Below are 26141 nucleotides of genomic sequence, written 5' to 3' on the forward strand. Positions count from 1 at the left end.
TTAAATCTTAGATTATATAGTATGAATTTAAAAGCGTGAAAAAACAAGATGCAGATACATATGCCGTTTATTTCTGTGCAAATCCTACTACATACTACAACAAAATACTATATTGTATGTGTACCAGAAAAGTAATATATATTTCTACCAAAAAAAGCAATATATATTGTATGCAAATACTACTTATATAACAATACGTTAACGATATAAGTATTTTAGCGGTGTTTCAAACAAGCCTTAAATTATGCACACAATACATATACTCAATGTCAACATAGGAGACTTACACCATCGTATATTCATGTGTTTACACGCTTGCAACTTTCTTAGTGTCTTTGTTTTCCTCTTTCCAATTATCTATCACTTTAATATGATGTGAATTGGGTTTCTTAACTACTCTCGAGCACAACTAATTAATTCAGATAGTGTTCCTCTATAATGATGTGTTAAATCATTTCGATATGAAATCGAGTAAGAACGTACAATTACTCTCACGTACACATGTAATTACATTGAACAATTAAATTAAAAAAATCCTAATATCATCACAATTTTAGCTAAACACGGGTGGCAGAAATCAAAGAATGAGACAAATGTATTAAAGACAATAAAGCATAATATAATGTAAATCAATTTTGGTTGTTCTCAAAATGAGTTACCGTAGTTATTGGGTACGGCGGTTATATAGTGTTATAGATTGATAATTTTAGATAAAAAGTGACCATTTTATGTTAAAAAAGTGAGAACTTCAAAAAAGTGTTCACTTTTAAACATTAACTGGTCATTTATTTTTAAGTAGGGGTTTTCTAATGTGTGTCATAAGGGCACATGTTAATAACCCCTATATGGTAAGATTAACAATATATTCTTATTAAATATGGTAAAAATGAGAATATAATTGAGTATCTCATGTGAACTAGTTTGAATGCCCGTGCGTTGTGTGATGATCCGCACACTTGAACCCTTAGTTTTATTTATGCTTATGTAATTTTATTTCCCTTGTACTTTTTTAGTAAGTAAGTTCTTAGTTTAGCTTAGTTGTAGAATAGCTTTTATTTCCATAAATGGGTATATCGCTATTCTGAACTAAACTTGTAAAATCAATGTTTCCTGCTATCAGGATGTAAATATCATATTTCCCTCTTTGGGGAGTACTAGTCAATCAAACATCTGCTTCCCACCAAGTTGCCTTCTTATTGCTTGTTGATGCTTTCTTGTGAACGACTCTTGCCTTCACCTTCTAACAAGCCCGTGTGTGTCGATCGAGACTAGGATTTCGACACCCACAACCCGAGACCGATTACGAGTGCCTAGTGCTTGACAAACACTAGTGCCTAACGCTCTCGCTTTCATTCTTGTCAAAGCGTTTAGACAAAGGTGCGCGTCACGCCCCGACTCAAAGTTTCGGACCGTGACATTTGGTATCAGAGCCCGGTCTTCTTGACGGGCTGCTGTATACGATGGCAACAAAGGCGGTAGAACCGAGTGGGACTAAAAGTGATATTAAGGCCAAACTGGCGGCTTTAGAGAAATTGATGGACGAGAAAATTCCATCCTTGGAGGCACTCATTGTGAGTTTGGGGAATACTCACCATGTAGTTGAGGAGACGGTAAAGGGGCATGCTGCCCGCTTCGAGACCGTAGACGAGTCCATAGAGGGGCATGAGAGTCGCCTTGTGGCCGTCGAAGAGGCGATTCCGAAAGAGTATAACTCGGATATGGGTTATCTCTATGATAAAGTCGAGCAACTCGAGAACATGTGCAATACCTTGATGAAAATGGCCGCGGACGGGAGTTTTGGTGGAACTCCTAAGGTGAAGCCGCCTACACCCCTCAAGTATAGTGGGGCGAGAGATTCGAAAGAAGTCGATAACTTCATCTTCGACATGGAACAATACTTCCGAGTGAGTGCGCTCGATGAAGGTCTAAAGGTCAGTACCGCGAGTATGTACCTAACGGACGACGCTAAACAATGGTGGCGCTCGAAGCATGCCGAGATCGAAGCAGGAAACATTGATTTTACAAGTTTAGTTCAGAATAGCGATATACCCATTTATGGAAATAAAAGCTATTCTACAACTAAGCTAAACTAAGAACTTACTTACTAAAAAAGTACAAGGGAAATAAAATTACATAAGCATAAATAAAACTAAGGGTTCAAGTGTGCGGATCATCACACGACTCTTCAAGGAACAATTCTACCCGGAGAACACCGATTTCCTAGCTCGAAGGAAATTAAAGAACTTGAAACATACAGGCTCGATTCGCGATTATGTGAAAGCATATTCGGCTTGTATGTTGGAGATAGCGGACATGACCGAGAAGGATCGGGTGTTTCAGTTTATTGATGGTTTGAAGGAGTGGGCTCAGCGAGAAATCATGCGACAACGACCTGAGTCCCTCGCAACTGCGATGACAGCTGCTGAAAGGCTAGTTGACTATTACACGGAGCGCGAAACCTCCCAGAAGAAGGGATTCGCTGCAACGGGCGGAAGCAACCAAAGGTTTGGAGGGACGACTTCACAAACAAGACCTCCCTTTACGGGTAATAGTCGATTTCGTCCCGGAGGTGATAATAGGAGATAGGGTCCGACGAATTCCACTCCAACCTCTTCTAAGGGTAGTAATTCTGAAGCGTCGACTGCTAGAAAGCCGTTCGCGTGCTTCCTTTGTAGAGGACCGCACCGAATGTCCGAGTGCCCTCACCAAGGGGAGTTCAACACCTTTAAGAAGAATTTGTCCAAGATGTCGGTAGAACAGAATCCCGAGGGGATAGGCCCTGATGCAGAGGGGTGCGATGATGATGAGGCTAGTGAGCAAGGAGAAATGGCTCGAATGGGAGCAGTCCACATGATGTGCTCAATGGACAAAGGCGCTGAGCGCTCCGAGACCAAGTCCACTTTAATCGATGTACGTGGAGATAAACGTCAATGGGAAGGCCACTCGAGCAATGATAGATACGAGCCTCCCACAATTTCGTCACCCCGACGAAGCGAAGAGACTCGGAATGAAGTTGAACCGCGAAGGAGGAAGCATGAAAGTCATCAACTTCAAAGCCTTGCCAATTCAGGGCGTGGCTAGAGAAGTGGTGATCAAGATGGGCGAGTGGACGGGGAAGCTCGACTTCACCAGCGTCCCGATGGATGACTTTAAGATCGTCCTCGGCATGGATTTTCTGAAGCGGACCTCAACCTTTCTGGCACCCCACAATGGATCTTTAATAATGGTGGGATCAAAACCATGTCTTGTGAAAGCTGTTGAAACTGACCGAAAGCAAAAGGGGCCACTCCTCTCGCGATGCATTGAAGAGGGGACTTCAAAAGGGAGAGCCTACATACTTGTGTACAGTGTCCATGAAAGAAGACACCTTTGCTGAATGTGTAGACCCACAAGTAGAGAAGGTGCTAGAAGAAAATAAGGACTTGATGCCCGATCAACTACCTATGAGTCTGCCACCCCGACGTTCGGTAGACCATCAAATTGAATTACTCCCGGGCACAAGACCTCCTGCTCGAGGGCCATATCGGATGGCGCCTCCCGAATTAGCGGAACTACGAAGACAACTAGACGATCTGATTCGCTCGGGGTCGATACGACCTTCCAAAGCTCCCTATGGAGCCCATGTGCTCTTCCAGAAAAAACAGGACGGTAGTCTGAGATTGTGTATCGACTACCGGCTCGAACAAGCCGACGTGAGGAACCGCTACCCCATCCCATTGGTAGCGGATTTGTTCGATCAATTACAAGGCGCTGTATACTTCACCAAGCTCGACCTAAGATCTGGTTATCATCAAGTTCGAATTGCCGAAGGAGATGAGCCGAAGACTGCTTGTGTGACGAGGTATGGGTCTTTTGAATGGTTGGTCATGCCCTTCGGCTTGACAAACGCCCCTGCAACGTTTTGTACGTTGATGAACCATGTTTTCCACGAGTACCTGGACAAATTCGTGGTGGTATATCTAGACGATATCGTTGTATATAGTCGCTCGTTGGCGGAACACGTAAAACACTTGGAGTTGGTTTCGCGAAGCTCCGAGAGAACCACCTATTCGTGAAGAGAGAGAAATGTGAATTTGCCCAATCTGAAGTGAATTTCCTTGGTCACATAGTGGGCAAAGGCAAACTGAAGATGGACCCGAAGAAGATTGCCGCTATCAAGGACTGGGAACCCTGTGGAATGTGTCCGAGCTCCGCTCTTTCTTGGGGCTCGCAAACTATTATCGAAGATTCATACGAGCGTATTCGAAAATTGCTTCCCCGCTCACCGACTTGTTGAAGAAAGATACTAAGTGGGAGTGGTCTATCGACAAGAAGAGGCCATTTGAGAAGCTCAAGGAAGCGGTGGTACAGGAACCGGTCTTGGCGTTGCCGGATATCACGAAGCCTTTTGAAGTTGAGACGGATGCATCTTATTACGCCCTCGGGGGGGTGCTACTCCAGGAGGGTCACCCTGTGGCTTTCGAGAGCAGAAAGTTTAATGGAGCCGAGACTCGTTATGCGGTACAAGAGAAAGAACTCCTAGCTATTGTTCATTGCTTGCGGGGATGGAGGCATTATCTCTTGGGATCAAAGTTCGTTGTCAAGACTGATAATACCGCTGCGTCTCACTTCCTGACTCAGCCCAAGCTGACAAGCCGACAAGCTAGATGGCAAGAGTTGTTGGCGAGTTCGATGTGGAATTTGCTTACGCACTCAGAGCCGCAAACAGAGTCGCTGATGCCCTAAGCCGAAGATGTGATTTGGCTACATTACACACGATTGCTCATTTGTCCACCACCACCGTGGTCACAGATATTCGAGCTAAGGCAAAGGAACACCTCGACCAAGACCCAATGGCGAGGACTCAAAACAGTTGGCCTTAGAAGGAAAGACTCGCAAGTTTTGGGTGGAAGATGGGCTTTTATTCACGAAAGGACATCGCATCTTTGTTCCAAAGGCGGCCGGGTTGAGGAAGATGCTTCTACAGGAGTGTCATGATACCTTGTGGGCGGGTCATCCGGGATGGCAGAGAACCTTATGCCTATTGAAGAGAAGTTACTACTGGCCCCAGATGAAGGATGATGTGATGGAGTACACGAAGACATGCCTCATTTGCCAGCAAGATAAGGGAGAGAAACAGGCGGGGTCATTAAATCCGTTGCCCGTACCTACACGACCATGGGAGAGTATCTCTATGGACTTTATCTCCGGGTTGCCGAAGGTAGGGCGTTAAGTGTGATCCTTGTCATTGTGGATCGATTCTCAAAATACGCGACTTTCATTCCTCTTCCTAAGGCGTGTAGCGCTGAAGAAACTGCCACCATGTTCTTCAGACATGTTGTGAAATATTGGGGATTGCCTCAAAGTATAGTCAGTGATCGCGATTCTCGCTTCACGGGACTATTTTGGGGAGAATTGTTCAATCTCCTGGGTTCGAAGCTGCGGATGTCCTCAAGTTACCATCCTCAAACGGATGGCCAGACTGAACGATTCAATAGCATCTTTGGAAGAGTATTTGAGACACTTTGTTGGGGCAACTCAAATGGAGTGGGTAAGACTCCTTGATGTTGCCCGCTTACTTTTTAATGTGCGACGAGCTCTTCATCCAACAAGAGCCCGTTTGAGCTTGTTACAGGTCAACAACCGCTATTGCCTCCCACAGTTGCAGATACATATGGAGTCCGGACAAAGAAAGCCCACGAATATGTGAAAGAATGGAACGTGAATGCCGAAATTGCTCGAGCTTACTTGGAGAAAGCGTCTCGCCGCATGAAGAAGTGGGCGAATCAGAATCGGAGACCAAGGGAGTTTAAAGTAGGCGACGTGGTCATGGTGAAGCTGAACAAAGAGCAGATGAGATTCCTCCGAGGACGAGACAAGCGTCTAGTGCGGAAGTACGAAGGCCCGATCCAAGTGATCAAACGGATTGGGGAAGTAGCATACAAGCTGGACCGCCCTGTCTGGATGAAGTGTCACCATGTCTTTCATGTGAGCTGTCTAAAACCTTACCATCCAGATCCTGAAGATCCCACCCGCAACAAGAGCAAGTGCGCCAACATCCGCTCCAATCAACTCCCAGCGACATCAGCCGACTGAACCAGCCATGAAGATTTTGAAGCGTTGCCGAGGACGGCAACAGATTAGGTGGGGGAGAGTGTGATGATCCGCACACTTGAACCCTTAGTTTTATTTATGCTTATGTAATTTTATTTCCCTTGTACTTTTTTAGTAAGTAAGTTCTTAGTTTAGCTTAGTTGTAGAATAACTTTTATTTCCATAAATGGGTATATCGCTATTCTGAACTAAACTTGTAAAATCAATGTTTCCTGCTACCAGGATGTAAATATCATATTTCCCTCTTTGGGGAGTACTAGTCAATCAAACATCTGCTTCCCACCAAGTTGCCTTCTTATTGCTTGTTGATGCTTTCTTGTGAACGACTCTTGCCTTCACCTTCTAACAAGCCCGTGTGTGTCGATCGAGACTAGAATTTCGACACCCACAACCCGAGACCGATTACGAGTGCCTAGTGCTTGACAAACACTAGTGCCTAACGCTCTCGCTTTCATTCTTGTCAAAGCGTTTAGACAAAGGTGCGCGTCACGCCCCGACTCAAAGTTTCGGACCGTGACACGTTGCAACGGGGTAATTAACTTATTTATAATGCAAAAAAAAAAAACTTTATAAGGGTTTAATATTTACATTCCATGTCTTATGACTTGTTTACATATTATTAAAATATCTCTTTCAAAGAAAATAAAAGATTAATATATACGTGGGTTAACTCTTATTTATAATCATATAATCACCCCACCTTATACTAATCTTTCGATGTGGGACAATTCTGCTATTTATAAGTAATATATTCACAAAACTTGGATTTTTTTCTGATGTGGGACAATTCTACTATTTATACGTAATATATATTTTCATCAAACCTGCATTGTTTTTCAATGTGGGACAAATAACATATTCAGAATTACACCATATTTTTTGCACTTAGTTCGACATCCAACCAAATCTCGAATACCGAATACAGACAATTGCTACTCATTATATCTAATAGTTCTATTTAAATTTAATAACGTGATCAAGTACTCTCCATTAATATTTGTACGTTGTTTTTCTTCAAAAAAAAATTTAACATAATTGAGATATGGAAATTTCCCGTGGTACCCCTTAATTTTGTCAGATTTTCCATGTTACCCCTACTTTTAAGAATCTGCCTATGGTACCCTTGAGGTTCCATTTTTTTGCCCATGGTACCCCTAATGTAAAGGTCATAAATGGACGTTATGTTTGATGTCGTGGCAATAAAATAACAATTAAAAAATAATACCCCATTTATTATTTTATTGGTACGGATATCTCTCTCTTTTAAATGAAAATTTAATTACCTATATCATTATAATATTAAAAATTTCTCATGGTAATCTTGAACTTTGATAGATTACACATGCTACCATGGACGTTTTTTTTTTTTATCATAATTAAAATATGTGCAAATGATAAGAACCTATACTCTAATGATAGAATTTTTTTTAACACAATTCTAATTATATTATTTAAAAATAGTTTATTTACCACACCTACATTATTTTTCAATATGGGACATATAAAATCTATAGGTAGAAAATATAATGATATAATCTTTTAAGAGCTCTCTAAGACAATACTTAAGAGACTCAAAAGATTTTGGATTGATGCCTAAGTTCCAAGGATGCCTACTATTTATAATCATAGAATCACCCACCTTATGCTATATTTCGATGTGAAAAAATTTTATTTTTCATATGCAGTATATTTATCACACCTATATTATTTTTCAATGTGAGACATATAACATACTATGAAATACACCATCTTTAATATGTGCAAATTATATGAAATCTATATATACTCTAATGATAGCATTTCTTACCATGAATCTAATAATATTATTTTCATAATTTTTTTACCGACATTATTTTGCCAAATGAAATGTAAAAGTTTTTATATAAAAATTAGAAACATCACTTGAATATAAAATAAGAAATACAGAGTATATATTATAATAACTAAAAGATTTTCCAAAGATTAACTTAGGTTAGAAATCATTATTGTAGAGACAGTAATACAAACTCTTTTAAGAGCTCTCTCTGACAATACTTAAGAGAATCAAAAGATTTTAGGTTATGACTTCTATTTATAATCATAAGATCACCCTGCCTTATGGTAATCTTCCGATGTGGGTCAATTCTAATACTTATACATAGTATATTCACCACACTTACATTACTTTTCAATGTAAGACAAATAACATACTAAGTACACCATTTTTTATGCACCTACTTTGACATCAACCCGATTTAATAATGAGAAAATACAATACAATACAATACAATCTACACTCTAATGATAACATTTTTTTGTCACAATCTAATTATATAATTTTCACCAATTACACAACTTCTACATATTTAACTAACTCGTGGTTTCGTGGACGGGTTATCTAGCTCACTTCTACACAACTTCTACATATTGTATTACTCGTAATATTTTGTAATAGTTTAATGATGAACAATTGTATGTGTAATTCTAAATAATTAGTATTGCTCCTTATTGTTATAGTGTAATGAGACGATGATTGAATGAAATGTTCTTCTATTTTACCTTAAAATTTTGGGTTAATACTTAAGTTTCAAGGATGCCTCCTATTTATATTTATAGAATCACCTTACCGTATGCTATTATTTCAATGTGAGATACATAATTTAATTATTTAGACGTATTATGTTCATCAGGCCTACATTATTTTTCAATGTGAAAGATATAACATACCAAGAAATACATGTCTCTTCTTAAAAAAAATCACTATTGTATACATATTATTTTTCTTTGAAGGTAAAACCACTTAATCTCGATAATTAGATAGAAATCTCTACATCGTACATATATAACGACTCATTAACGCTCTATTACTCATTAACGCTCTATTACTGCATTCAGAAGACAACCATTAGTAAAATTTTTAGTTTTATTTTTTATATCATATCGTAGATAATGATAGAAAATCTTAAGAGCTCTTTAAAACAATATTTATGAGACTCAAAAAATTTTGGGTGGATACATAAGTTCCAAATATGCCTCCTATTTATAATCATAGGATCACATCAACTTATACTATTTATAGAATCACCTTACCGTATGCTATTATTTCAATGTGAGATACATAATTTAATTATTTAGACGTATTATGTTCATCAGGCCTACATTATTTTTCAATGTGAAAGATATAACATACCAAGAAATACATGTCTCTTCTTAAAAAAAATCACTATTGTATACATATTATTTTTCTTTGAAGGTAAAACCACTTAATCTCGATAATTAGATAGAAATCTCTACATCGTACATATATAACGACTCATTAACGCTCTATTACTGCATTCAGAAGACAACCATTAGTAAAATTTTTATTTTTATTTTTTATATCATATCGTAGATAATGATAGAAAATCTTAAGAGCTCTTTAAAACAATATTTATGAGACTCAAAAAATTTTGGGTGGATACATAAGTTCCAAATATGCCTCCTATTTATAATCATAGGATCACATCAACTTATACTAATCTTTCGATGTGGGACAATTCTACTATTTATACTAATCTTTTTTATATTATAATAATTAAAAGATTTTCCACTTTATTTTTTACATCAAAAATTATACTTTCCTAAATTGATTTTTGATGATGTGGACGCTCTAAGATCGCTCGAAAAAACTCTCTTTTATATATATATATATATATAGATTTGTTGTTAATATTACCATAAATGGGTTATTAATGTGTGCCCTTAGGGCACACGTTAGAAAAACCCTTTTAAGTAATTACACCATACAACAATCTTATATATTATCCGTGAATCGGTTATTGAAGTTGATGTAAGCACACAATACGAAGTATTTGGTTAAAAGCAATATTACTTCAATTCATGAGTAGTTGATGGTGTTGATTGATTTATTAACATGCACACTTTTTTTTTTTACTATAGTTAAAGAGGGTATTATTTTAATTCATGTGTAGTTCAGTTTAGCTCTTATAAGTTTAGTTCATAAAAGTTAAACTCAATTTATACCCATTTCTCTATAAGTTAAGCTCCTATAAGTTGAATATAGAAAAGTTTAGCTCTTATAAGTTTAGCTCAACCTTTATATTTTCAATTCAGAAAAATTAAACTCCTATCACTTCAATTCAGTAAAATTAAGTCCAAAAGAGCAGGAACTTATTACATCATAATTATAAGATATTACAAATTGGCCCGGGCATCGCCCGGGCATTAAATTTAGTGTATATATATAAAAAAGGGTTTTTTTAGGCAATTTTATAGACTCCAACTATTTTAAAACACCTAAAATAATTTGTATTAAATTTAACTATAAAGATAATGCAAAAGATAAATACCTAAAATAATTTTTATTAAATTTGACCATAAAGATAAGAAAAATGAGATGGCGCCACCGGGTGACACTCATTCTGAGTGCCACCCGGGGCATAATCGTATTTTCATTCATTATTTTCGTTTCCCTCCAATAATTTTTCAGTTTCAAACAAATTAATGGTGAAGGGTAATTTAGGAACTTCGAAGTATATAATTAATAACAACTTTTTTTTAGAATAACTGCAAATATTCTCACACCAAATTTTTATATCAGCTGCAAATTTGTTTGTTACAATGAAGAACCCGATATTTTATCATCAATCAAAAGCATAGCAAACACTAGTACAATTAAGGCAAATGGCATCGCCATAGTGGCATCGGTTCAAGGAAAAACCGATGCCAAATGCTATTTAAATAGATAATGACATCGGTTTTAATTAAATAACCGATGCCAATATTTTATTTGTGTGAGTGCCATCGGTTGTAATATATGACCGATGCCAATTTTATTATTAAAATAAAGAATAGAATTCTGTAGAAAGGAAAAACCCTTTGACTTCCAACATAATCCCGCTTATTTGTGTTTACCCAAACCCAAACCCAAACCCAAACCCTAACACCCATCCCCCCCTCTCGTATCACCACCGTGTCCTCACGCAACAACCACCACCACGTCCTCACGCAGCAACCATCGCGCACCATAGACTATTGCAGCAACCATCACGCGTCTTCTTGCTGTATTTCTTCGTCGTTCTATTGCACAAACACCATAGTCATCGTTGTTTTAAGTATGATCAGTCGCTGCTGTCTGTAATTCGCTGCTGTCGTTCTATTGCACAAACACTAGTACTACCACGGACGTTTAGAGTTCTATCTGTAATTCGCACAATCAAATTATTCGATCAGTCGCTGCTGTCTTCATCTTTCTATCGCACAAATCACTGTTACATCCCGACGTCCTGTTCCGCAACTTCCCTCATTCGTTCATTCCCGTGTGCTAGCAGGTATATTACGACTACATACTAATTTTATTATTAATTGTCGTTTTTTGTTTTGTTTTATTTATTCATTTCGCTGGAATTTTCCCAATTGTTATTTCTTTTGCTTTGATGCATTAGGCTGCGTGTTTGCCATTTACAGAGAGTTATTACAAATAAACATAGCATTATTACAATTATTAGAATATGTCTTCTTCACTATTTAATTATCTTGTTTAGAGAGGCAAGGTTGTTATGTAATATTGAAGTTCGGCAAAGTTAAGTTAAACAGATGAAAAATACGATGAGATAATCATAACGGGAAATAAGAAGGCTGAATAGCAGCTTATGTAATTAGTGAAGTGGAAACTTATTAAGAGCCTCTTGATTAGTTATTAGTACTAACTCAGTTTACATAAAATTTAGGTTACATTTCAATAAGAAATCAGATAAATCGCACATGTGAATTATAGTAGGAATATATAGAAACAAATAGAGGAATAACAAACTAAACATTTAGTCTGCTTGAGATGGTCGAAGCTCATAAGCAATTCATACCCTTGGGAAAATGCTACGAGTATGATCCAATGAAACCAAACACCATTGTCCTCTTACGACTTTAAAATATCATTTATAGAAAAAAATTACTGTAAAAGAATGGTTGCATTATACTACTCAAGGGCGAATCCATGCCTTTTTTGCCCTACTACTTTTCCAGGTTACAATGTTTTACAACAACATATTACTCATTAGTAACAAGTAGCATAGATGGTAAGTATAGAGTCTATATGCATTTTGTCTAGAGGTTACAGGTTCTATTCTTGCAATGGACATTTTCAGTGTTTTTTCTCTTTTTTTTTTTTTTAACTTTAATGCCTTTTTTTTCAACCTTAATATAGTTGTTTTTATAATTATTTATTATATCACAATGGTTCTTGCAATGGACATTTTCAGTGTTTTTTCTCTCTTTGTTTTTTTTTTACCTTTAATGCCTTTTTTTTCAACCTTAATATAGTTGTTTTTATAATTATTTATTATATCACAATGGTCAAACGCGTACTCTCTTCCAAAAAAATTGCATAAAAAATCTTGCGCCATGAGTATCATATTTTTGTAAATACAATTTCGTAAAATGTTGAGAGAGAATTTAAGAATAGAAAAATCCTAATATTTTCTTAAGAAAATTGTAATATCTTATAGTGCCTCGTATCTTATAGTGCCTTGTATTTTCTCCTCGTATTTTCTTAAGAAAATTGTGTTAATGTAATTCATGTATGTGTGTATTTATTAGACTATGGACCGGAGTTGGATGTATGGACAACGTGATTTTGATTTTCTTCGACGGCTTGATGAAGAATTTATTAGTTGCGCGGTAAAGCATCAACGATTGCATGATAATGATCGCCTCATATGCCCGTGTAGTCTATGCCAGAATCGAAAAAGGGTGAATTCTGTTAATGAGTTGAGGGAGCATTTAATTGTTAAAGGGTTTACCTCATATTATAATGTATGGATATGGCATGGAGAGAATGATAACGATATTCGTAGTTCTAGTAACATAAATACAAATATAACATTAGATAATACTGAGGAGATTAGAAATGATGATGAGCATTGTAATGCCAATGAAATTAGTGATGACGTGATTGATAAGGGCGATAAAGTGGAGGGGGAGAACATTGATGTTATGATGGATGACCTTGAAAAAGATTTTATAGAATGTCCTATTATGTTTCAGAGAATGGTGAGTGATTCTAAAAAGCCTTTATATCCCGCATGTTTGAAGTTCACCCGTTTATCAGCTTTGTTGAAGTTGTACACCCTCAAAGCCGGGAACGGTTGGAGTGACAAAAGTTTTACTGCATTATTGGAACTTTTGTCAAACATGTTGCCCGAAGGTAATGAGCTACCTACTACCACATATGAGTGCAAAAAAATACTATGTCCATTAGCTACTAAATACCAGAAGATTCATGCATGCCCGAATGATTGCATTTTGTATCGGAATGAGTATAACGAGTTGATAGAGTGTCCAAGATGCGGCGATTCACGGTACAAGAGGAGAGACAATGATAATGGTGGCAAGAAAGGCGGTCCGGCCAAGACTTTGTGGTATTTACCGATAATACCAAGGTTTAGACGTATGTTTGCTAATCGTAAAGATGTAGAGTACATGTTATGGCATCACAAAGGGAGGAATAACGATGGAAGACTGAGGCATGTGGCTGACGCTCCCCAATGGAGAACATTCGACAGGACCTTTCCAAATTTTGGTAAAGAACCAAGAAATTTGAGATTAGGACTATGCACTGACGGTATTAACCCTTTTGGAACTTTGAGTACCCAGCATAGTTGTTGGCCAGTTATGTTGATAATCTACAATATCCCCCATTGGCTTACGAATAAGAGCAAGTACATTTTGTTAACCCTTCTAATTTCTGGACCAAAACAGCCTGGAAATGACATCGATGTATACCTAGCACCCCTAATTGAAGACTTGAAGATGTTGTGGAATGATGGGGTGCAAGTATTCGATGCAGCTACCGGACTAGAGTTTCAAATGCACGCTATGCTCTACTGTACAATTAATGACTTTCCTGCTTATGGAAACCTCTCTGGTTATCGGTTAAAGACCGATAAGGGATGCCCGGTATGTTTGAATGACACCGAGTCTGATTGGTTGGAAAATAGTGGCAAATATGCATACCCGGGTAGTCGTCGGTTGCTACCGTTAGATCACGAATATCGAAAGAAGAAGAAGGCTTTTTATGGGAAAACCGAGCATAGGCCGCCGCCTTTGTTTTTGAGTGGAAAACAGTATTATAACCAAGTTAAGAATATAACTAGAGAATTCGGAAAACCATACGTACCTCCACCGGCTGGGGTATATCACACAAAGAAGTCGATATTTTGGGAACTTCCATATTGGGAGTACTTGTCTGTGAGGCATTGTATTGATGTCATGCACGTTGAGAAGAACGTGTTTGACAGTATAATTGGAACATTGTTGAACATGCCTAACAAGACTAAGGATGGGGTGAAAGCTCGAAATGACATGTTTGCTAGAGGGCGTCTTGAGCTAAAACCAATTGAGAGAGGGAAACGTATATATATTCCCCCCTCTTGCACAACTCTATCCAAGAAAGAGAAGACGGTCGTATGTGAGTCACTAAAAGGTACAAAGGTACCACATGGATATTGCTCTAACATAAGTCGGTTTGTGTCTGTGAAAGACTCTAAGTTAGTAGGCATGAAATCTCACGATTGTCATGTTATGCTTACACAAATTCTTCCGGTGGCTATTAGATCAGTATTACCTAATCATGTTAGACAAGTTATTACCAAGCTTTACCTCTTTTTTAATGCAATAAATTCCAAGGATATTGATCCTGACACCTTAGATGTGTTACAAGCTGAAGTAGTCGTGACTCTTTGTGAAATGGAAATGTATTTCCCGATATCTTTCTTTGACATTATGGTTCACTTGATTGTTCATTTAGTGAGGGAGATAAAACTTTGTGGTCCGGTGTTCCAACGAAGTATGTGGGCGATGGAGCGTGAGATGGGAACGTATAAGAGACGAATGAAAAATCGCTATCGGCCTGAAGGTAGTATTGTGGAAGCAACGATTGCTTGTGAGACAATCGAATTTTGTGTTGATTACATGGCGAATGTGCAACCTATTGGACTTCCCGGATCTCGACACGAAGGAAGACTTTTAGGGAAGGGTACTTTGGGTAAGAAGCGCATAAGAGTCGATCGTGAATGCTTTAAGAAAGCCCATATGTATGTTTTACAACATATGACAGAGGTTCATCCTTATTTAACTGAACATTTGGCATCACTAAAGCAACAAAATCCCCATAAACGTGATACTTGGTTGATGAGTGAACATAATCGAACTTTTGTGGATTGGTTTAAAGATAAGGTGATGAATGAGTTGTCTAACTCATCAAATAATGTAAGTGACAACTTACGGTGGTTAGCACATGGCCCTAAACCGAAGATAATCTCATTTGAAGGATATGATATCAATGGTTTTTGTTTTTATACAAGCCGTCAAGATAGTAAGAGTACAATGCAAAACAGTGGTGTCACTGTTGTTGCATCATCAAAAGAATATGTTGGGAGGAGTAAGGATCTTGTTGACATAACAAGATCCTACTATGGGATAATTGATGATATTTGGGAACTTGAGTATGTAACATTTAATGTGCCCTTGTTTCGGTGTAAATGGGCAGATTCTAATAAGGGCGTTACTGTAGATGACATGGAATTTATTTTGGTAAATTTCAACGTTGTTGGACACATGGACGATCCCTTTATTCTTGCATCTCAAGTGAAACAAGTTTTCTACATTGAAGATCCTTTAGATAAGAGGTGGTCTGTTGTCTGTTATGGTAAAAGGCGTATTCTTGGTGTTGAGGGTGTTGCTGACGAAGAAGAGTACGATCAACTTGATGATCTTCCTCCTATTTCGGTCAAGCGTCAATCGGTACACGATATACGTGTTGAAACTTATCTGAGGGAAGATCATGATGAGGGGCTATGGTTTGATAAACCTAAATAGTTTTTCCTGAATGATGATAACTTTTTTTGTTAAATTTGATTATACTAATTTGTTTATATATATTTTTTTTTACCTAATTATTATATGTTTTTATATTATTTGATGAGCCAAGCATTGAAGCTGTGCTTTGGCGTATTCAACCTGTTCCAGACAATGTTACACCAGGCCACCTTAGGGAAATGCCCTTGCCTAAGCCAATCATATACCCAACATCAATAGTGTAGATCCCGTCCTTACCTCTCCAACCAGTGGCCAATAAGTTGCAGGAGCCTCTTACTAAACTGACTCCTCAAATAAGTGCTAATGCGTTTCAGTAGTTAACTGGCACAGACAACACAAGTCATCTTGCGCAATCTGTAGATGAGCTAGCTTATCCTTCAGTAAAAGTGCATTATTTGAGATTTTATTATATTATTTGATCGTACTGAATGTCTGACATTTTATGTATTATTTTTCATCAGGTACATAATGGCGGACACGGACAACACAATGAGCACAAATAACCAAGATTCACGCGCCAAACGTAAAAGAAAAGGAAAGAAAGGAAAAAAAGGGGAGCCAAAAGAGCCTAAGTCTATTAAGTTCGATAAAGTCGATAGGCCAATAGAGTCCAAGGCCAATATTTGCTAATGATATTGGGAGAATTGTTCGCAATAATATCAAGATCATGTATCAAGATTGGTCTCTAGTACCAGAGGGCATTAAGGATACAGTATGGCAAGAGGCAAAGGTACTATAGTTAAATATGATTATTGATTTAAATTTTATTCTTACTCATTTAATATTTACATAAAATGCTGCCTTTGCCTCATTTTAATAGAAAGAATGGAACATAACTGATGAAGAGATGCGTGAAAATGTTTTAAAAATCGCGGGGGAACGATTGAGAGGTTGGAGGACATACATGACATCCTATTTTGTCTTCAAGACAAGAAAGCAAAGGAGAAAAGTGCCGATAAATGATCCTTCGACCATTTATGATGGGATCACGAAAGAGGATTGGGCACAGTTTGTGAGGCAGCGTATGGACGAGAAATTTCAGGTCAGATTTTTTTTTCTGTGCATAATAAGATAACATTGCAGTTATTGTTCAAATTATTTTACGAATACAAATATGGAATAAATTAATTTGCAGGAAAAGAGTAAAAAAGCAAGAGAATCCCAGAAGAATAACTTGCATCCACATTATATGGGGAGAACTGGTTATGCAGGGAAGTTGCCTCAATGGCATAAAGAAGAAGTAGAAGCAATATTGTCTAGCAATCCTGCGCAATGATCCCGTAGCAACACATAAATCATTAAACGTCTTGAGGATCGGGGTTATGCTTGGATCAAAGGTCATACTCCTTCATTAAAAATCCACCCGAATGACACAAAAATTAATAGAAGAGATCGTAAGTGTTATTTTAACTAACTTGTAATTTCGCTTTTCTTTTACGGGTCAATTTTTTTTTCACCTACCTTTTGTTTAATTTGTTATTTTCTTGCTGCTTATGTTATGATCCATTTAATTTTACATGAATCTGCCGCTGCTTTTAATAATAATATACTTCATTTGGATGAGAACAGAAGCATTGGAAAAAGATGGAAGAAAAGGGTGAGTTTGTACCTACTCGAAAGGAAGATGTGTTGGTAAAGGCCATGGGGAAACCCGAGCACTGTGGGAGAACGAGAGGAGTAGGAAGTCGTGTTGGCATCCAATCTTATTTCGGAAAACCTACTAGTCGACGACGACCTCATGAAACTTTGTATACAGAGAATGACTTGATGATGTTTAAGGAAGAGGTGAAGAAAGAGACGATGACACGGATGAATGACATTGTAAATCGAAAAGTGTCCGAAATTTACAAGAAGCTTAAATTGACTTTGCCTCCAGAACTTGAAAAAACTGCTCACCTAGATCAACTTGAAGAATCTACTAACCTAGATCAAAGTAGTGTTCGTTTCATTGAGCCTAATGACCCGTTTCTTGAGTTACAGTGTCACTACGCTTTTTCATAGTTCACTTATTTTCCGCTTTTAAGTTAACCTTTGTTTCACGAAACTTTTATTATTGCGCTCTGTTCCCTGTCGTCTTGCTGTGTATGGAATTGATTCTGAAATAATTGTTGCCGAGGGGACAGCTTGGCCATGGAAAGAAGGGGCAATGGTACATAACACTCCATTGAGCCAGCAAAATGTTCGAGTGTCCATTGATAATATTATAGACGGGAAGTCTGTACTTCCGGTTCCTTGGGATGAAAATGTAAGGGTTGCTGAAGTGTTTGGAAGCTTTGCACAGTGGCCTAAATCTTTGGTTTTGTTAGAAAATAAAGAGGTAAAGTTGTAAAGTCGCTGAATATTCCTATCAATTTTATGCTAAATTTTTGATAAATTAACAATGCATCATTTGAATATATTACATTTTTTATAATGGATGAATCTGCAGGATAATCCTAATGAGAAGCTTAAAGACCATGCAAAGTCAAAAGATCCCAAGGAGTGCGATAATGATTTTCAACATGGTGATGATACCATTGTTCACCTAAACAAGGACGAGGTAAACACCATGTACCTTAGTTGGGGTGTAACACCCGCGAATTTCCCATTTTGACATTTAAAATTTATTTAGCCGTTCAATTACCTTATTTTATATTTTTAAACTATTTAATTTAATTAATTCATTTCAAGCACGATTTTAATGAAAAGAATATTTTTAAAGTACGTATTATTAAATTATATTCTGAGACATAATTTATATGAGAATAAATGTATACGTATTTTTGGTCGGATAATAATAGTGACGGTAATAATAATAATTTCCGTCTCAATTTCCGTCTAGCTATAGACCGTCACATTTTCATATGTAAGACTATCCTTAACCTCGACCAATCAAAATTCAACAACACTCATACACCTACTCACTCACACCCCACATTTATATATTATTATTATTATTATTATTATTATTATTATATATATTATATATATTATTATGATGACTATATTATTATTGTTGTTGATACCGTGTCCTAGGCATCCCCACCCTTCCTCTTTCTTTCCTTCTTTCGTCCTTTTCCTTTATAAACAGCAACAACACAGCGAAGCAGCAGCATCAATGGCACGCCCCATTTCCGTCTCCTTCTATCCCCATTTCCTCCCTTATTTCTCAACCAAATTCAATGATTTTTGCACCACTAGCTTCCTCTCTCCGCCCTCGTTCTTTTAAGGTAAGAAAGCTTACGTTTTGACTTATTTTCGAAATGGGCATCTTATTACAAATTCGGTTTTGGTAACTCAAACAACCCGTTTTTCCTCCCTTTTTAGTTGAAGACCTCGAATAATGAAGAAAAGCTCGTGCTTTGGACGTTTTCACTCGGGAATTCGAAGAGTTAAGGTAACGGTGATAGGTTACTCGACAATGAGTCGATATTTCGCCCTTTCTACTCAGTTTTCACTCTTATTTGCTGTAAAGTTTAGTCCTTTATGTCCGTTATTAACGTGGTTGCATATGCGAATTTATTGGTCTTTGTTACATGGTCATCGAGTGCTTTTTATAGTCTGTTTTACCTTGATGAAATCGGGTATGGGGTGGTTGTTTTGAGTTCGGTTTCCGTCTCAAAAGGACGGGTGTTTGTAGCTTCTTTTCCTGGTTTTGGGTCGAGCTTGGTGATGGTTAATTATGGCGGTTATTCGCATTTGAGTCGTGCATACTTCAGTCTCAACTATACCTTCGAAATCTGTTTTCATTCGAGTGGAACAGTCTGCTAGGGTCCGGGGTTGAAACCGAGACAGGGGGAGTCCGTGAGCCCCGTTTCGGGCATGTTTTATGGGCAGGTTTTGGAGACGAGTTCTTGTCGAGTCTGGGAGACGGGTTGTATGCGTTTTAGGACCATTGTGAGTTACTTTGTGCAGATGGTCTGTATGGTACCAATTGGGAATGTTTTCGAATCTGTTTAGGATGGACAGATGGGTGTTTGTCTTGGGACGGGTATGTGGAGTGTCGAGGTTGTATTGACTCGGGTGTTGGAGCCGTTTTGCAGGCTACTGGCAGCCGCATAATGGCATTTGAGTGGACGGTTTTAGGCGGTCATGGGACGATATTTAAGTGTCGAAATGGGTTGTTGGTTTTGGGATGTGTGAACCATTAAATTCCATCTTGTTTATGCTCGATAATCCCGTGTCAAATAGCTCTTTATGGATCGTGATGGGTACGATTTTGGTGGTCGGCGTGGTTGGTCGGTGACTGGCCGTGGGTCGGTGGCGTAGCCGCGGTTGGTAACTCGTGTCAGTGGACAAGGTTGATGAGTAGCAAGGGTTGTTTTTGTTTTTAAAAGATAGGCTCACTATTCCTCTTTTGTTGGGCTAACTATTTCTCTTTTGTTGGGCTTGTCATGCTTTGCCTACTAGGCTCACCTTATTTTATCTATTAGATTGGTGTGCTCTTTGTGGTTGGACTTACATGCTCTCCTTTTGTTATGCTTGTGTGCCTTTGGTTTGGTCAACCCATCATCATGAGAATGTCTAAAAATGACCCACTTGAGTCGGTTCCATTTTACTCCGTAAATTCATTTAACGTAAATTATTTCTCATCGCTCCTTATATTTTATTTAACCGGCATGTTAAATTATAAAGTGGAATATTTATTAATATAAGACAAGTATGAGTTATTTATTGTTAAATAATTATTTGTGAAGGGTCATATCCTTGATAATGTCTTGTATTGTTCGGTGCTCGTGGTCCTATCGGACACTAGGGGTGAGCCATGGGCCCTCTAGTTGCGATATGATCGTCAGGACCGATGTTCCCATCCGTACTTATGGCGAGATGCAAGCCATAAGTATGAGTGTGACATTAATAATTTCGTCCCATGTACTTGTTTGTTGTACTGGTTTATTTTATTTAACCGGCACGTATAATTATGAAATGAGATGTTTATTTATATGTTACAAGCATGAAAAGGGTGTTATAAATAATTACTTGTAAGAATCGTATTCTTGTGGAAATGCCATATTACCATCGTATGTGCTTGACATACCTTTGCCCTGCTTGTGTTGTTCTGGCAAGCATGGGTTTGACCTACTCGTGCTGTTCTGGCGAGTACGGTTTTGGCCTACTTGTGCTGTTCTGGCAAGTACGGCTTTTGGCCACTTGTGCTGTTCTGGCAAGTGAGCCTTATCTTAGTCTTTCCGCCACTTTCGTGCTGTTCTGGCGATTGAGGTACTCGGTCTCCATGAGTAGTCGAGTCTTGGGTGCGTGCTGTGCTGGCGCACGTCGAATCGGGATGTACACCCGAGAATCTGCAGATTTAGACTAGGACCGTATTATTATCGTAGTCCTACCCGGGGAAATTATAGTCTAAGAGTGATAAATGTCTTGCATTATTTGGATGGTTACTTTGGTCATATCTCCTTGAAATACGTGCTCGTGGCTAAGTGGCCGTGTCTGCTATCTTGTCTTTCATATTATTTAATTGTCTCACATGAACAGTTTAACCGTCATCATGCTAATGTTGATCTATCTCGTTCCATCTCATTTAATCACCATGTTTAAACATAAACTTGACATCCCTATTTTTGTAAGAGTCTTACATGACTTACCTGTTTTAGTTCTTTGTTATTTTCGTTTCGACATTTTGTGGCTGGGAGAACCTTGAGTTACTCCCCACTGACTGTGGCGTTCATGTTTACATGAATGACAGGTATTAGTGATGCATTCTTGGGGTGAAGACATGTGTGAGCTAGCGAGCACTTCGGCCTAGTAGTTGGTTTATTAGGATTGTTTAGACCTACCTTTTATTGTATTGTCATTCGAGGGATATATTTTCCCTCACCTCGACTATCACGTTTGTATAATTTAAAATCTTTATTTCCGCACTCTTTATTTATGTTTTGGATTTTGGTTGAACCCGCGGTTTAAATTTTAAAAGTTTCAAAAATTCCCTAAAATTCTGTATTTTATTAGTTATATTTTCCGCTTTATCGCGGGGTGTCGCAGTTGGTATCAGAGCCTATGTTGCTCCCGACGCACACACGTGTACCCCAAATTTAAATTTGAACTTGACCTTGAATAATGAATGAGAGATGGGTAGACTTAAGGACCTAAGGTGGTAGTCTATAGTGTATTTGCTATTTGTTAGGTTCTAACATGTTTGTTGATTGTCATTTAATATTTGTTGTGCCTTTGGATCATGACCGTGAACTTACAATATGGTGATCAAGAGTTGGTGCCTATTACTGAGGATTGAAGATTGTTCAACCTTTGAAGAACGCTTCTACTTCCATGAAAATGTATCTCATTCTTTGTGTACCATGCCATGTTCTTCACTTCTTAATGCTTATTCCTTCTTCTAAATCCTCTTTTCTTTTCCCTTGTAAGTCACTCTTGTATCCCCTAACTTGTCCTTTGTTCATTGCTAATCCTCCCTTAACGCCTTTTGATGGTATTATTTCTTTTGAGTAATGTTGATCTTGGTTGGAAAATTTGACTTTTGTGGAAAGTTTGTGATGTTAGAAATACTTAGGTAGTGGATGAGACACACTTGGTGGTTCTAATACCTAGATCTTTAATAAAGTGAGTATATTTGATTGGTGGATTTTGTGTGTCAAGTGTGAGTTGCATTTGTTACTAAGGTTATAGAACTTGGCTTTGTGGTTTATGTTTGTGGTTTGTAAGGCTTGGTAAGTGTAGTGAGACGTGTCTTGGGATACTAGTGTTTAGTTCTTGATATAAAATGGATGGAATTGAATGGTGGATTTGAGGATATAGGTTTGACTAAGTAAGTCGAGTTTATAATTGACTTTCGTAATCACTTTGGACATGAGAGCTTGATAATGTATATGTGACCAAATGAGAAAAGCTAATGGTGGGATTATTAGTTGGTCTAAGTGAGTGATTTTGATTTCTACTTGAGGTATGGTACGAAAGTGAGACTAAGCTACATGGTCGGAAAGTCTTAGCACTTGTTTTAGTAACTAGAAAGGGTAATGGTATGGTTGACACCAATTGTTAGGTTAAAGAACATGGTTTCAATTTATGGTTTTCGGAACTTTGAGGTGGTAAAGTGTTGTTACATTTAAGACCTTGTTTCTTGGGAATGTTGTGATTATAAGTTTTGTTGTTAGGAAGTTTCATAACCGCTTAGAATGACGTTGCTGTTTGAAGTTTGAGTACTTGGCATTTCCTTGTTGTCTAGTTCCCTTCTTCTTTGATCATAAGCGTTACCGTTCATACCTCTCTTCCTCGCTTCATCTTGCTTCTCCCTTAAGTTTGATTCTAGTGACCTATAAAAACTCTACCTTTGACATTCCTATTGTTTTGACTTCAATTCTTACCTCTACGATGCTCATCATAGCTCTTTGTGTTGGTTAAGTTTGAACTCTCTTAGCTTACTTTTTATTTATGTTGTCTAAATTGCCTTTCATTTTATATAATGTTTAACTTTCAAGCTACCATTGTTGTTTCGTCTTTAAAAGTTTATGTTACTTTTACCAAACCTTACCTATTATAAAAATTTTGAAAATGAAAATTTGATTTAATTCCACATTCGTTCCTTGAGTATAGACTTCTTTATCATGATTTTAATTGCTAAACCTGTGATCTCTTTAAATTTTACCCAATTTCTATTAACTTTGATCTATTTATGATTTCTTTGTCAAAGTTTAATGTTATATTTTCGAAAACTTAACTCCTTTTTGAGTTTACCATGAATCTTTTAATTTTCATTTGGCTTTTACAAAAGAAAATTTGAGTGGATTACCTTTTTCTTTTGGGTTTAACGTTGATAGGATGTTAGAACTCGTTATTGGAGACGTTTGATAACTTGTTCTACGCTTGTCGGCGAGTGATTTTTTTGTCTTAAATTTGTCTTTGACTTGGAAAGTTAACGTTCTTGTGTGCACGACAAGAGCAATTTCGTTCCATGAATGAGACCTATACTTTGGAAAACTCTTCATAAATGTTTTGAAAGCATTTTGATTTTCGATTTATACAAATGATTGGCCTTCTTACCCTATCTTTGATTTGGAATGTGATGTTCTTGAATACGTAACGGGAGCACTTCCGTTCTTTTGATGAGAATCTAGTTCCGTCGGAAAATTTTATTTGAAACTTTTGAAAGAATTTTAATTCTTACGATAAGTAACCTTTTAAATGTTTTGGTTACCGATTCCAAAGTTCAGTTTTATTTTTATAATCTTTCATTTCTACTTTCAAGTTTCGAGGACGAAACTTTTTAAAAGATGGGGTGATTGTAACACCCCCGAATTTCCCATTTTGACATTTAAAATTTATTTAGCCGTTCAATTACCTTATTTTATATTTTTAAACTATTTAATTTAATTAATTCATTTCAAGCACGATTTTAATGAAAAGAATATTTTTAAAGTACGTATTATTAAATTATATTCTGAGACATAATTTATATGAGAATAAATGAATACGTATTTTTGGTCGGATAATAATAGTGACGGTAATAATAATAATTTCCGTCTCAATTTCCGTCTAGCTATAGACCGTCACATTTTCATATGTAAGACTATCCTTAACCTCGACCAATCAAAATTCAACAACACTCATACACCTACTCACTCACACCCCACATTTATATATTATTATTATTATTATTATTATTATTATTATTATTATTATTATTATTATTATTATTATTATTATTATTATTATTATTATTATTATGATGACTATATTATTACTGTTGTTGATACCGTGTCCTAGGCATCCCCACCCTTCCTCTTTCTTTCCTTCTTTCGTCCTTTTCCTTTATAAACAGCAACAACACAGCGAAGCAGCAGCATCAATGGCACGCCCCATTTCCGTCTCCTTCTATCCCCATTTCCTCCCTTATTTCTCAACCAAATTCAATGATTTTTGCACCACTAGCTTCCTCTCTCCGCCCTCGTTCTTTTAAGGTAAGAAAGCTTACGTTTTGACTTATTTTCGAAATGGGCATCTTATTACAAATTCGGTTTTGGTAACTCAAACAACCCGTTTTTCCTCCCTTTTTAGTTGAAGACCTCGAATAATGAAGAAAAGCTCGTGCTTTGGACGTTTTCACTCGGGAATTCGAAGAGTTAAGGTAACGGTGATAGGTTACTCGACAATGAGTCGATATTTCGCCCTTTCTACTCAGTTTTCACTCTTATTTGCTGTAAAGTTTAGTCCTTTATGTCCGTTATTAACGTGGTTGCATATGCGAATTTATTGGTCTTTGTTACATGGTCATCGAGTGCTTTTTATAGTCTGTTTTACCTTGATGAAATCGGGTATGGGGTGGTTGTTTTGAGTTCAGTTTCCGTCTCAAAAGGACGGGTGTTTGTAGCTTCTTTTCCTGGTTTTGGGTCGAGCTTGGTGATGGTTAATTATGGCGGTTATTCGCATTTGAGTCGTGCATACTTCAGTCTCAACTATACCTTCGAAATCTGTTTTCATTCGAGTGGAACAGTCTGCTAGGGTCCGGGGTTGAAACCGAGACAGGGGGAGTCCGTGAGCCCCGTTTCGGGCATGTTTTATGGGCAGGTTTTGGAGACGAGTTCTTGTCGAGTCTGGGAGACGGGTTGTATGCGTTTTAGGACCATTGTGAGTTACTTTGTGCAGATGGTCTGTATGGTACCAATTGGGAATGTTTTCGAATCTGTTTAGGATGGACAGATGGGTGTTTGTCTTGGGACGGGTATGTGGAGTGTCGAGGTTGTATTGACTCGGGTGTTGGAGCCGTTTTGCAGGCTACTGGCAGCCGCATAATGGCATTTGAGTGGACGGTTTTAGGCGGTCATGGGACGATATTTAAGTGTCGAAATGGGTTGTTGGTTTTGGGATGTGTGAACCATTAAATTCCATCTTGTTTATGCTCGATAATCCCGTGTCAAATAGCTCTTTATGGATCGTGATGGGTACGATTTTGGTGGTCGGCGTGGTTGGTCGGTGACTGGCCGTGGGTCGGTGGCGTAGCCGCGGTTGGTAACTCGTGTCAGTGGACAAGGTTGATGAGCCTTCTACTCACCTCCTCTTCCTCCTTGTTTTGTTAGTAGCAAGGGTTGTTTTTGTTTTTAAAAGATAGGCTCACTATTCCTCTTTTGTTGGGCTAACTATTTCTCTTTTGTTGGGCTTGTCATGTTTTGCCTACTAGGCTCACCTTATTTTATCTATTAGATTGGTGTGCTCTTTGTGGTTGGACTTACATGCTCTCCTTTTGTTATGCT

The 26141-nt window shown here is 37.6% G+C and overlaps 2 protein-coding genes and 1 long non-coding RNA gene across 3 annotated transcripts; all 3 read left to right on the forward strand.

The window, feature by feature from the left end:
• Positions 1–1460: 1460 nt before the first annotated feature.
• On the forward strand, positions 1461–4725 carry LOC141641327 (uncharacterized). Its single transcript, XM_074450154.1, has 5 exons — positions 1461–2025; positions 2258–2504; positions 2676–2910; positions 3255–3841; positions 4110–4725. Exons 1-5 carry the CDS (start codon positions 1461–1463, stop codon positions 4723–4725), a joined length of 2250 nt encoding a protein of 749 aa, XP_074306255.1.
• Positions 4726–12669: 7944 nt separating this feature from the next.
• On the forward strand, positions 12670–16575 carry LOC141642563 (uncharacterized). The gene is made up of 2 exons (XM_074451742.1): positions 12670–15926; positions 16407–16575. The coding sequence occupies exons 1-2, from the start codon at positions 12670–12672 to the stop codon at positions 16573–16575; spliced, it is 3426 nt and encodes a 1141-aa protein (XP_074307843.1).
• Positions 16576–19009: 2434 nt separating this feature from the next.
• Positions 19010–21820, forward strand: LOC141641384 (uncharacterized). The gene is made up of 3 exons (XR_012543136.1): positions 19010–19154; positions 19252–19321; positions 21626–21820. It is a non-coding gene; the product is annotated as an uncharacterized LOC141641384 (long non-coding RNA).
• Positions 21821–26141: the final 4321 nt, after the last annotated feature.

Source organism: Silene latifolia, chromosome 1, assembly GCF_048544455.1.
Source record: "Silene latifolia isolate original U9 population chromosome 1, ASM4854445v1, whole genome shotgun sequence".
Lineage (NCBI taxonomy): Eukaryota > Viridiplantae > Streptophyta > Magnoliopsida > Caryophyllales > Caryophyllaceae > Silene > Silene latifolia.

What these genes read in the sequence shown, in the direction of transcription:
- LOC141641327 (XM_074450154.1), top strand. Translation starts at nt 1,461, where the DNA reads ATGGCAACAAAGGCGGTAGAACCGAGTGGGACTAAAAGTGATATTAAG. An exon ending in ACGGGCGGAAGCAACCAAAG is followed by an intron (nt 2,505 to 2,675) that starts GTTTGGAGGGAC and finishes CTTCCTTTGTAG; the next exon opens with AGGACCGCACCGAATGTCCG. An exon ending in CCAAGTCCACTTTAATCGAT is followed by an intron (nt 2,911 to 3,254) that starts GTACGTGGAGAT and finishes GTCTTGTGAAAG; the next exon opens with CTGTTGAAACTGACCGAAAG.
- LOC141642563 (XM_074451742.1), top strand. Translation starts at nt 12,670, where the DNA reads ATGGACCGGAGTTGGATGTATGGACAACGTGATTTTGATTTTCTTCGA. An exon ending in GATCATGATGAGGGGCTATG is followed by an intron (nt 15,927 to 16,406) that starts GTTTGATAAACC and finishes ATTTTTCATCAG; the next exon opens with GTACATAATGGCGGACACGG.